Source organism: Pistacia vera, unplaced genomic scaffold (assembly GCF_008641045.1).
Source record: "Pistacia vera cultivar Batoury unplaced genomic scaffold, PisVer_v2 Contig249, whole genome shotgun sequence".
NCBI classification, from domain to species: Eukaryota; Viridiplantae; Streptophyta; class Magnoliopsida; order Sapindales; family Anacardiaceae; genus Pistacia; species Pistacia vera.
This window is the reverse complement of record NW_022196056.1, coordinates 695267-708539: the sequence shown is the minus strand read 5'-3', so window position 1 is coordinate 708539 and position 13273 is coordinate 695267. Positions and strand designations below refer to the sequence as shown.

General features: G+C 34.3%; 2 protein-coding genes across 2 annotated transcripts; both read right to left on the bottom strand.

Annotated features, from left to right (window-relative positions):
* Positions 1-2345: 2345 nt before the first annotated feature.
* LOC116132137 lies at positions 2346-6407 on the bottom strand. The gene is made up of 6 exons (XM_031417799.1): positions 6388-6407; positions 4644-5285; positions 4030-4527; positions 3354-3863; positions 2599-3195; positions 2346-2372 (listed from the first exon to the last, which is right to left on the bottom strand). The coding sequence occupies exons 1-6, from the start codon at positions 6400-6402 to the stop codon at positions 2346-2348; spliced, it is 2289 nt and encodes a 762-aa protein (XP_031273659.1). The 5' UTR covers positions 6403-6407.
* A 3329-nt stretch (positions 6408-9736) lies between these two features.
* Positions 9737-11461, bottom strand: LOC116132135 (disease resistance protein At4g27190-like). The gene has a single exon (XM_031417798.1). The coding sequence runs from the start codon at positions 11459-11461 to the stop codon at positions 9737-9739; it is 1725 nt and encodes a 574-aa protein (XP_031273658.1).
* Positions 11462-13273: the final 1812 nt, after the last annotated feature.

Below are 13273 nucleotides of genomic sequence, written 5' to 3'. Positions count from 1 at the left end.
CTTCTCACTGGGGAATTTTGTCAAACACATGATAGCCATTCACAAGCAAATTAACAGACCCAAGAAATCTTGAACCTAAACATTATACAACAACATATGAAAGCAATACATGTGATATTGAAGTTGATATAAGTAAATTAAGATGATTAAAACACACCTTCGATGAAGATGAAATCGTCAGCTTGCTCGGAGCCGGAGGTGGAGAATGGCTCATTTCAGAGGGGAAACTGAAAGAGGGTTATTGAATTGAGGCGTATAAGGAAATTATGTATATAAATTACTACTTCATACATTATGTTAATAGCAGAATGAATGAAAAGTTACATTTTTTATGTGCATGTGGTGAGTTCTGTCATTCATCAGCCTCCGTTTTGATTGAAATAAAAAACAGTATATTGGTGAACTCAGTATATTTTTAGTTCTATAGCTTTACAGGCTGTGTGGCTTGTCTAAATGCAACACCCCGTCCTGCAAGCCCACCTAAGACAAACCCACTAACACCCCATCAAGCCAGGCCACTGATGACCCACCAAGCCCACATAATTTTAGAGAAGAAGGAAGTTGGCCTCTTACAATGATTACTTGAGAAGGAAACAACCATCGAATTTTAAGAGCTGAATGTGTGCATTGTTGTGCTTCAACTCCTCATCTCATATTAGGATGTTATGGCTTTACGTTAAGATCTGGAAGCTCTGTCATATAAAGCTCTTTAAGGAGGTGAAGCAATGGATCCTTCTTGTGGCTTCATAAGACAGTTCTTTAATAAGGGAGTGTATCTATCATTGGCTTCCAAATCAAAATGGAGCTCCATGTCTAGTTCAACGGATGAAGAATTTATGCCAGTGTTAGAAATGAAAACAGTTACAAATTTTAACATAGAAAATGAAAATTTGTTGCAGAAACAAGACTTTTAAAGAAAAAAATATACCTCTGAAATCACAGCTTCCTTCTAGTCTCCACAAACCATGCCTATAGGCAATAGGCTTGAAAATCTTAAGCTTTGTAAAGCGTTCAACAGAATTTCACAAACATCCCCATAACTCTCCAGCTGCCAAAATTTCAACAATTGGTCACAAACACCTCTCAAAAAATTTCACAAAAGCAGTAGCAGAAACCTTCACTGAAATGCAAATGTGGGGATCTTCAACTACAATGCAATCATTATGCTCACTTGTCTTACCATAAATAACTTTTGAAGCCAAACTTAGAAAAATAACCCAAGAAATTCATTGTTCAAGATTAAGCATAGTGTTTGTGGCATCTACCTGTTTTGGTCTAAATCTTTTAATTAAGGACCCCAGGCAGAGTGTATCATTGCCTTGTACATCCATATCATGCCCTATTTCTAATTAGAAGAAGAGCTATCTGTAAAATAACCACGAAAAACCTACTGGAAGTTTTAATAAGTAGATATCTGCTCAGTCTCTAAAGAGTTTAACTTATTAAAGAGCTATAATAAATGTTATAGTCCTCACTATTCTTTTTAAACATGTCAAAAGTGATGAAAAGAAAGGATCTCTTTTTATGTATCCAGGAAATTTGTCAACTTGTTCGGAAATGATACAAAAAAGGACGTCCTTTTTTACAATGGAAAAAGGCTCCTCTGATGACTTCTTTAAGCATTGGAGTTACACCAGTGAACAAAAAAGAACAACTTCAAAAAGAACAAGTTTGATAGATACATGACTGAACATAAATTTTGAGATCAAATCAAGCAACCAACTTACAAGCAATTTAAAAATTCTTTACCGGCAAATATACTCAGGATTTAAATTCTTCTTGCATTCGGCAGAATCATCTTTCTTAATAGAAATGAAAGCTAAAGGATAAGAAAAATAAACCTGTCAGATCTTCAAGTTCATGAGTACCTACAGCAAACAACACTTGTGATTTCCAGTGGTGAGTTGCAGAATTTGAGCTCAATTTTTTCAGGTTAAGGTTTTGGAAGATCAGAAAATGATGAAGCACAAAAGTTTTCTATTTGACATTAGTCAATTTAAAAGCTCTAATACCATGACAGAAACAGAGAAAATATAGTAATTTATCACAAAATCATGGAAATAGATTAGAAATTCAATGTTGATAGAGCCAATAATGCATTAAAACAGAAATTCACAAACAGCGTATTGAAAAATTGTTGGACAACTGGAGAATTCCGAATGACTAAAACAAATCCAAGCAGTAAAGCAACAGGATGAATGTGCCAAGAGAGCACTACTTTATTCTACCATATTTCAAGACAACATCAATGTAGATAGCAGAATGAAAAATCCTCTTCCTCTTCAGGAAAATGGAGCTATAGTCTATCTGAAGCAATAATTCCAGCTTCCACATGAAGAATGCCCTTAATCTTCCTTAGAACTCTGCACATTCTGTAATCATAAACAAAGCATATTGAATTCACAAAATAAAAGAAAGATGTTAAAACAATTGATTAATACATCAATCGTAATAGTATGCCAAAGAAGATAAAATTTTCAGTTTATAACAATATTTTTAATTCATCTAATTAATAAGTAAATATATTAGCATATGACGATCAGCAAATTAGAAAGTGCAGAGGAAATGGATGTGATATTTTTGTCAATCAATACATACCCTTTTATTGAATAGTTTCTGTATGGCAGAATTAAGTTCAGGGTTGCCTTCCCCACATTCTTCAACTTCACCCTCTCCTTCTATCAATTGTAATGTTTGTAGCTTTGGGGTGCTTAAAACTCCAAGAGAAAAAGTCTCCATCTTCAAGCATTGTTTGACAATTACTTTTCTCAATGATGGAAAATCAAGACTAATATCTCCACCACAAAAGCTTGTAAGGCTTGGTAAACAATGAATTTCCAAATTATTCAAATAGTTGAAAGCGATTGAATCCTCCACCATTTCACCTTCCAGATTGGATATAATTTGATCCATCATTTTGCACTCAGATATATTCATACTTGTAAGCCACTTCAAAGTTTTAGCTTTTGAGAGGCTTAGTAAATATCTCAATCCATCACACTTTGATACTTGCAAACTCTCCAAATTTTGGAAAGATACCGATGATGACCATGAATTATCTAAACTGCCACATTCTGATAGTTTTAGAGTCTTCAGATTTGGAAAAGCACTGTTAGGTTGAGGATTTCCTCTCCATAGATGCAACAATCTGGGCATTTCACATAACTCAAGCTCTTCCAATCTAGGGAATGCATCCTAGAATATCACAAGAAAGGAGGGTAAAAACCACACATTGCTATATTTTACAAGTATAATAGAGAATCAAAATTCTTTAGTTGCATATACCTGAGCGGACGTTTAAGCTGAATTATTATTTTTTCAATGAATATTTAGTTACAATGCCTTCTACATACCTTGTAAACCAAGAACAGTGGTTTTTTATTTGGGTTCCCATTTTGACTCTGTCCATGAGTCCCTCTGATGCTCAGAAATTCTGAAGCCAAAGTCTCCACATTGTTACATCCATGTACCTTCAACTTGTCTAAAACCGGCCATTCTGAAATATGTTTTTTTGGGTAAAGACTTTTGAGACTTGGAAGGCATCTTAGATACAAGTTTGTTAATTTGGAGAACACAAATCTTTGACCTGCTTCTTCATTGGCAACAGTTTCCTCCATGCCAGATCTTTTCTCAAGCACTTCAAATATCTCTTCAACTGAATCACAATTTTGTACATCCAGGCACTCTAGTTCTTGGCGTCTCCCAAGCATGTTAGGTGGAAAAACATTTACAAGTTTTTTACAAAACCGTACAAACACACGATTTAAACTGCTGAAGCAATCCAAAGAGACCTGATCGTCCCATATTTTTACCAATTCATCAGCATAACTGATTTGCAATCTCTCCAAACAAGGGAGCCTTACCTGAAGAATCCAATTACAATTACAATAACAAGATACCGATTATCAATTACTTATAAACATTGACATGAGATATGATGAAAAAAAATGAGAAAATAGATTAACTTGAATCTCCAGAAAATGTGAACAAAGAAGGGAATAAATGTGAAAGAAAAAAGAGATAAATCACCTTTTTATCAAAAAGAGATTGCATGTGAGGGTGGAGGTTCTCATTGGAGTTCGTCGATTCAAGTTTCTTGGTTGATGTCATGTCACTCCATATAGAAATGGAGACAAATGATTTCATACCAGGACAATTGTCAATCCACAATCTGAATAAGGAGGACAATTCAACAAAATTTCCAGTGGAGCTGCAGAATGTTGTGAGTTTTGGAAGATCTCTAAGCTTCAGCTGGTATAATTTAGGAAACAGCACTGTATTCGTCCTCTCTTCATCTTCAACTATAATTCCTTCTATCAACTTACAATTGGATATCTCAAGCTCCTTCAATTCGAAAAGGCTTTTGACCATTGAAGAAGAGAAAAAATAATTTAAATGATCAAAGCCATCGATGACCAAGATTTTTAACTTTTCAAAGCAAGAAGATGTTGCTGGCAGTTGGCTCTGCCATATCCACTCAGTGATGGTTGAGGATAAAGTTAAGTCGTCCATGGTAGGAAACACAACCTGCAGATATTATGATTGTTTTGTGAATAACATTATCTATGATACTTCAATTACTTTACACTATGTAAATTTCTTTAATAAACCTAATCTTGGAGATAAAACTCAAACAAACTTACATTTTCACTGAAAAGGGATGGAAAATGGAGGCTGAAGTCCTTCAAATGTATATTCTGACAGCCTTTTATGATGATGGTTTTCAGGGGAGGACATTCCAAAATATTACTTCCTGAATAGAAGCTTGTCAAGCTTGGTAAAGACTCAAGATTAATGGACTTCAATAGAGGGATTTCAATTTTATCAATGACCACATTCTTTTCCCCTTTTTTGGTAATGATTTCTTCAACCAAAGCACAACGTTTTATTTCTATCTGTTCGAGTTGCACAAGGCTCGAGACAAAAGATGCAGTAAATATATATCTCAAGTTGTTGCAGTTATCAACTTTCAATGATTTCAGATTTTTGAGGCCCAAAATTTCATGATGACTTCCCTTCGTTGTATGTCCATCAACATAATCTAGTTGCTCTTCCATATCAAACACCTTTTTCAGGGAATCACAACCTTTTACCTCTATCGTTTCCACATTTTTGAAGTAGCTTAACACATTGGATGGAATAGTAGTTGCAACATCAGAAAGCCCATCTAGCACTAGCGACTTCAAATTGTAGAATAAATCAATTGGAACTTTGCCATTCCAAATATTTTCTTTTAAAGTGGGAAATTCACCAAGCTTCAAATGTCCAAATTCACGAAAACCAACCTGCAAAATCCAAAATATTTGAGTTAGTTAAAACATTGCACAATGAGGATTTTTATTTTTAAGAGGGCAAATCATTGAAAAAATAATAAAAAAAAAAAAAAAAAATTATGCTTAAGCATGAGAATTCATATTATCATAGACGAAATTTAATATCAAAGGCTGACAAGGATGTAATAACTCCTAATTAACAAGTTTTAAATTCCCGTACCAAAATTGTCTCCCACTAACTACTCATATAAAACCTTTAATGTGAGTGGTTTTACATGTATTTGAAGACACATTTTAAGGTCATAAAAAGAAAAAATATATTATGATTATAATTATATATATATACACGTAGACATGAAATACCGTGGTACGATTTGAAAATCATGTACTAGTACTTACAAGACAAAGAAGACATGAAAATAGCCAATAGTTGTATACATGATAACGATGAAATACCAGAAGAAGAAGATGCAGAAAATTATAAATCAAAATTACTTTGCAATATTGCAAAACCCGAAAGATGCATGATTTTGATCTTAAATTTATTTTTCTGATTTGGTTTGTTCTATGTATAGTCTACTTCGAAATTGAGAAAATTAATTACATTGTTTACTTATGAGAAGTTTCAATGAACGTTAAACCAAGGTAAACAACCCATGGACCGCATTAAATAACACTAGATCTCAACCTAGGCAAAAAACAGAAGGTACAACAGAAAAGAAAAAAAAAAAAAATATTCTCAAGTTGCTTTGATTAACAAAACAAAAAATCATTTAATTCTGTTTCCAAAAATAGTTTATAAAACCAACGTAGTGAATACATAGCACAACTATGTTGCTTTCAAAATTTGCTTAGCAAATGGTTTGCTTAGGTCATATTTAGATTGGAGGCATGTTTCATAAACAATTAAGATATGGGACCTGGAACTAAACGTTTTTTAATTGAAATATTTGTGAATGATAATGGATTCTTGCAAATTTGTATCCTTATGTATGATTTTGTGGTCACGCGTTTGGCATTACAACAATTTTCTCACAGATTCTTCATATATAAAGATAGTATAATATATTAATGTTGCAAAAGAAAATAAAAGAATATGTGAATGAGTAAGTACCATATTCGTAAACATCTGATAGATAGTGGAATTAGGTCATCATTCCACAAATATTCTTCATCAATCTTCTTGTTAGTTGCACTCTCTTTAATTTTGGTGCTTGTAGCCTCCTCGGAAAAGATCTTCAAATTGGGGCATTGACTAACAATTACTTGTTCTAAGCATGGGAATTCAAAAGCACAATTGCCGAGCTGAAGCTTGTGAGCTTTTTTAACAATGAAGCTCCAAAATTTTCAATTGGCTGAAAAAATATCTTCTTCCGTTGTCTCAACCTCAGTCACTATTACCTCGGTCACTAACTGCATCAGTTATTCTGATTGTTGTGAGATGGACAAGAGCTCTCGCTGTTGAGCATGCTAGTATATTTGCCAATCCATTCACACATGGACTTCCAAATTCTGAATGTTTTTGAAGGAAATGTGGAGGATGACATTAATATGTCAAACGATGACATCTCCATATTTTCAGAGTTTGAAGATTTTGAAGAAGTGTCCACTTGGGATTTTTTTCCAAATATCCTTCACATGGGAATAGTTCTTCTAAAGTACAATCATATAGACAGAGTGAATCCAGATGGTACAATTTTTGAAGAACACCAAACCAAGATGCTACGGACTTCTTATCAAGGCAAGCCAAATTAAGAATTTAAGTTTCGAAAAGCTTCTAGCTGGAATACGATCAAGGCACCTGGATGTAATGTAATCACCATTTAAACCCAAGGTTTCCAAATTGGGTGTCACCTGAAATCAATGATAGCAAAATATTCATTCATCAATTAATTCAGTCAGGTTTTTAAATTTAGAAGAAAGTTGCAATTGTTTTAAACATTTAACTTTCCAATTAATTATAGAATTATATGTTTAAAATATATAATTCGAACATTCTATATAAACTATTTAAAGTACAAAATTATATAAATTAACAAAATAGATATGTACTAAATCAATCATTATGTTCACCTGAACATGACTAGTGTTCCTATAAATTCATTCTTGTTTAAAGAGAAAAAAAATAATACAAAAAGAAAGAATTTCATAATTACCTTAATGATTATGTTGCATTTTTGTTGCAATAGACGAGTCATACCTTTTCAAAGAAAACAGGGCAGGTTGGCTCTCCCATCTGAAGCATATAATTTGTCTTTCCACAGTTACACACCAAACTTTTTAGCATTGCCACTCTATTGTATGCAACCCAAGTAAAAATGTTAGTTTGTAAATTTTAAGTTTGAAGAGGGTTAATTGGAAACAAAATTAGGCGTCCATTACTTCCTCCTTGGCAACAATTCCTCCAACCCACAAGAGGAAATCCAAAGCTTTTAAGTTGCAAAGACCTATGCATGGAAACTGGAACACTTTTCATACCCAACACTCTCAACATTTGTTTCTAGATTGTGAAAGTAAGAAGTCTTGAGTAGAATTAGAACGATAGTCACAATTTTCACAATTTCGACTCCACTTCTTTTAGTTGGAAAAGGAATCTTTATGAGTTGGTTGTGCCATATCAATTGCAAGTTATCCAATGAAGAGCATCATCTTCTCCAGTGGAAAAGCCTCAAAAAAAATCTCCTCATGTTAATGTTTTGGTAATGATAATGATACTAAAATAATAATAAAATAAAAACATATCAAACAAATTTTGTCTTCTCTTAAAAGAAAAAGAGAAAACAAAAGATTTATAGTGATTCTACTAATTATTTGCAGATAATGGTGACATTAATACTATAAAGAATTTTAAAAATTGAGGCCAATAGCAACATAAAATTTCAATTATGAAATAACTTTACCTTTTCGTTGAAGGGGATTTATATCAGTAATATGTTTTTCCAAGCTCTTCTCAGGTTTCTTTCTTAGCTGTCTACACCAAAAGAGTTGTGGAAGAATGTCTTCAAATTAGAGCAACTCTCAATGTGAAGTTCATTCAAGTGGGAATTCAATTGAATTTCCGTGCCAAATCTTGAGTTTTGGAACCCACAAGCTTTAGGTAGAATAGTTTTGGAAAACTCAAATCAATTATCTTATCTTCTCCTTCTAAGCCTTGTGAGTCAAAAATTACTGCTTCCATCAACTTACGGTCGCATATCACAAGCCTTTGGAGTTGCACGAGACTTTTGACTATAGAATGAAAACATAAACTTCAACCATTACACTTCTCCACAGTTAAGCTTTTAAGCATTGAATACAGAAGACATTGGTTGAGGTTGATCAACCCATAAGTTCTCAATTAATTGACGATAGTTCAATTCCCAACCTTGGGAAAACCTGCAAAAGCAAATCTCTCCATAAATAACTTAGAAACAAATTCAACACATTTTTATACATGAAAGAAAATAAAAGAAGAAAATGAGAAAATATACCTTCACGCCAAAACTTATGATCGTGGTAGGCATTGTAGTACTAGGGAACGTAATTGAGTGAACTCAAACTTCTATTCTTTTGCTTTCACCAAAAATCTCTTTAGATTTTCATCAATGACTTTATTTCTTGAAGCGGTGAAAACTTTTTATTATCAGAGACGAAGAGATGCACCAGCATATCACATTTTTCAACTTTCAAAATTCTTAGTTTGCTAAAAGACTCCGCAAAGAGTTGCCACCACAACTTCTCTATTTAATCAAATTATGAAGACAAATGACTCTAACTTTGGGAAGACATTTTGCTAGGAGCAAAGTTCAAAATATACAAGAGCTCTGACCATTTCGCACAGAAGATGCTTTAATTGTGCAAACCTCCTCATCAAGTTCATCATCATTTTTTAACACCATCAATTCAAATGGAGTTCTTCAGTTCTCTCACAAAATTTTAACGTGAATCAAGAAATGCTATTGTTGAGCTTGATTTTCAACATTCTCGACGTTTCACCATAAGTAGCATACCATCTCCAATCCCACAAATCTCCATAAGTATTCTATATCTTTTCAACCTCTCTGAAAACAAGTCTGCGGTATCATCTGAGATCGCGAAACTGTCTCTAGAGTGGTAGGCAAGACAATTGCTTCAACTCAAGAAACTGGCATTCTTTCGTTCTTGATTGTTCATTAGTCCTTCATCTCCCAATGAGAAGCTATTGCCCATATATATTTCTTCTAATCGAGAAAGCTGAAATATTCGGTGGATTACTTTCAGTTTGGAGCCTCCTCAAATCTAGCATCTTCAACCGAGTCAATTGTCCAATTTCCAGGCAACTTTTCTATGTCAGATCCTACGGCTAAGAATTTTTAATTTCTTAAGCTCTCCAACTATTCTATATCTTCTAGTTGGTGTAAACCAGAGTGTTTAGGTTTTTTAGGCACGGAGTGAGGAAGGTAGTGAGGAGACTAATTCCAGTCAAATCCAAACTTCAAGTTCTTTCACCCTTGGAATAAGAGGTCTGGGATTTGTAGAGAGCGATTTTGGCTGTCTAGAAGAAAGACCTTGAGTTTCGGATATTCCAAACTCTGAGGAAGCACATCACCAATATCTCTGTGGGGCAAGGTTATAGCAGTTGCAGTTTTGGGTATTTTTTCCTCTAGCACTTCTTTCAAATCACCAAAGTTTTTAATATTAAACATAAACTCTTCTGAGGATGCAATTGATATAACAACAGCATGAATGAGGTCATGCATTTTAACGGAATAATTGGTGATACTATCCAACAACAAAGACGAAGCTTTGAGATTATGGATCAACGTAAGCAATCTATTTCTTCCATCTTCAAGGGCATAAACATCTCGAAACAAATGCAAACCCATACTATATTTTAGTAAGTCACTAATGACTATACCACTACTTGCATTCAACAAACCACAAAGAAGAAACAGTGATTTTTCCTCGATTTTCAAAAAATTGTAGCTCAATTCTATAATAGAACACACACTTTCAGCCATTCCTTCAATTTGTCTGGGATTAGACCTTGTTAGTTGACCCAAGGCATCCTCCCAAACTGGAAGACTCTTACTTTTTAGAGCCGTTGCTACTGTTTCAATCGCAATCGGCAAACGTGCACATTTCCGGACCACCTCTACTGCTATAGGTCGAAAATCAGAGTTTTCAACAGAATCACCCACAACCTTTCGAAACAAACACCGTGCTTCTTCATCCGATAAAAGATCAACCAAGAAGTTTTTTTGAATGTTCATATGATTGCGTAATACATATCGATCTCTAGAAGTAAGCAATATCTTGTATCGCCTCTCATCATCTTTTCTGTCTTTCCGAACTTCTTTTTCCTGGCAAATTCCCTCGTGCATATCTCCATAAGGAATTCCCACCGCATCTAAATCAAGTTTAGCCCATATATCATCTAATATTACTAGAATCCTCTTCTCCCTCTTTAACCTGTCACGTAATCGAGCAGATCTTCCTGATACACTCTGCTCAAGGAATGTTAGGCCTAACTGATCAGCAATTTCTTCTTGGATTTTCTTAAAGTCTGGTGTCTGTGTTACTGCAGTCATGACCACCTCATCAAATAGCTTATCTTCCTTGGCTTGCGAAGCTACATTTTTTGCCAATGTAGTTTTGCCCACACCAGCCATCCCATACACCCCAACCATGTTATCGTTAGCATCCTTCAACGCTTCCATAATTTCTTGGAAAACTGGCATTCTAGAATCAAAGGCCTCAAAGCCTCTAATGTAAACGGATTCCGTCCTCTGTATTGCAGGACGGTAGGAAACACTACTGAAGTTCCCCTCTCCCGACAGATCGGCACCACCTGCTAACGCTTTCACTGCCTTCTTGCCGAGCATGTAACGCTGAATCAAATTAGGACACAACCCTATGAAACAACGCTTCTTTGCTTTATCTTCATCACCAGTTATGGGTTTTACAACCCCTTCAGCGAAGTCATTTACTCTTTTTAGCCATCGCTCCACATCCTTTTCGACCACTTCCCCTCGTCTTCTAGCTTCATCAACTTGATGTTCCACCCTCTCTCTTGCATTTCCCAGATCCTCAACTTGATTCTTAAGATCATTGATGTAGCTCTGGTACTTGAACAAATAAGATATATGCTGTCCAATGGAATCAAACGCTGACTCCGCAGCTTTTGATGCAACGCCAGAAACTGCAGCGCTACCTAGTTCAGCAGCCATTGCTTTTTTCTTTTTTTTTTTTTTCTTTTTTTTTCGGTTGCGACGAAGCGAACCGGAACCCGAGTGACCAAACACAACAAAATTTAAGGGAGGAAAAGCAGAGAACAATCAACAATGCCTTGTTGAATAAGCAGTGTTAATTTTTAAAAAGACGAGTTCAGTCCTGGCCGGTCTTTAATTTTGAATATTATGGAAATAATTATAAACTCAGATAAATTCCGTTTTCAACACAATAAATCAAATAATTTTTTTTTTTTTTTTTTTGGTGGGATTCTGAAAAAAAAAAAACTAGATTTATTTTCGAAGAGCTATAAAATATTGGCAGTAAAACGGCGACGAACAAAGCAAATAAAATAAGCAGAAGTAAAAACTAATAAGATAATTAACAAACTTAACAATAACAAAAACTTGGGAAAAAGAAATTTCAACAAGACTTAAAATTGCAAAGGAATGCTAACAAAATGACAAAGCAGGGGAAAAAACAAAAAGCCTTAAGAAAGAAAAATGACACCAGGAAATTAGGATGGCCGTGTTGAGGTTGAGAAGCAAGGTAAAGCTGCTGAAGGAGAGAAGGAGCCAAACGCAAAAGCTCTTTGATAGCTGTGAATGATGATGTGATGTAAGTTATGAGAAGCTGTTGTAGACTTGAAAATGTTACATGTAAATCACAGCCGTCGATTAGTTTTCATAATCCAGTAGTATCATATCATTTGCTCGGATTGTTTCAGTCAATTGCTAGGTTTTCTTTTCAGTTCCTTTGTTGAAGTGTGGGCCTTGATACCTGTCTTGTCAATGTCATATATTTCCATCCACTGTTTCAGTTTGGTTTCTATTTTACTAGTTTTTTAAAACAAATTATTTGTTTCCTGTCAAAAGATTATCTCTTGCCGCCTCACTTAGAAAAGGGTTTTTCAAATGGCATTATAAATGCACTTGTTATCTTCATAAATTATATATTAACCGTTAGCAGATCGTTTTATTTAGTGTTTTGTGAGGGATATGGGTGTTCAGTTTTGGGTACCTATATTTTTTTAAAGAATCAGAATGGAAACTTGAATTGACGATTCCTTGGAATTTGAAATTGGAATCAATATCGACGGTTTCAGTCTTTGGGTACCCAGTAACAACTATTCTGATTCCAAGTGCCTTGTAAAATTCAATTACCCCTAAAAGTTTTTAAAATGGAAAAAAAACTCTTAAAAACTTACTAATACCCCCCACTTAACACTTGTTAACAAACCTTGTTAACAAAAAGATAATAAACTCATTGAAATTATCTAAAGTTTCTAATTTTATTTAACTCTAATTGAAATAAATTTGGAGAAATAAACCTTTAGAAGCAAAGCAAAGTTGCTGGAGGAAGGAAAGAAGGAACCAAACGCAAAAGATCTTGGATAGCTGTGAATGATGATATGATGAAAGTTATGAGTAGCTGTTGTAGACTTGAACAATGTTACATGTAAATCACAGCCGTCGATTAGTTTTCATAATCCAGGGGTATCATCCGCTCGGATTGTATCAGTCAATTCCCAAGTCTTCCTTGACGTCTGTCTTGTCAATGTCATATTTCCATCCATTATTGTAACATTAAATTCCAATTTCAACATACTGAATCAATACATGAAATAACTTTTTTTTTTTTTAATTTGCTGGAGTAAAATGTACCGAAAGAAAACAGCGCTAAACAAAGGAAATATATAAAATATACTGAAGTAAACTAATTAATAAGATAACGAACTTAACAATAACAAAATCTCGGGAAAAAGAAAATTTTGACAAAAGGTAAAACTGACTGTAAGACAACAATTAATA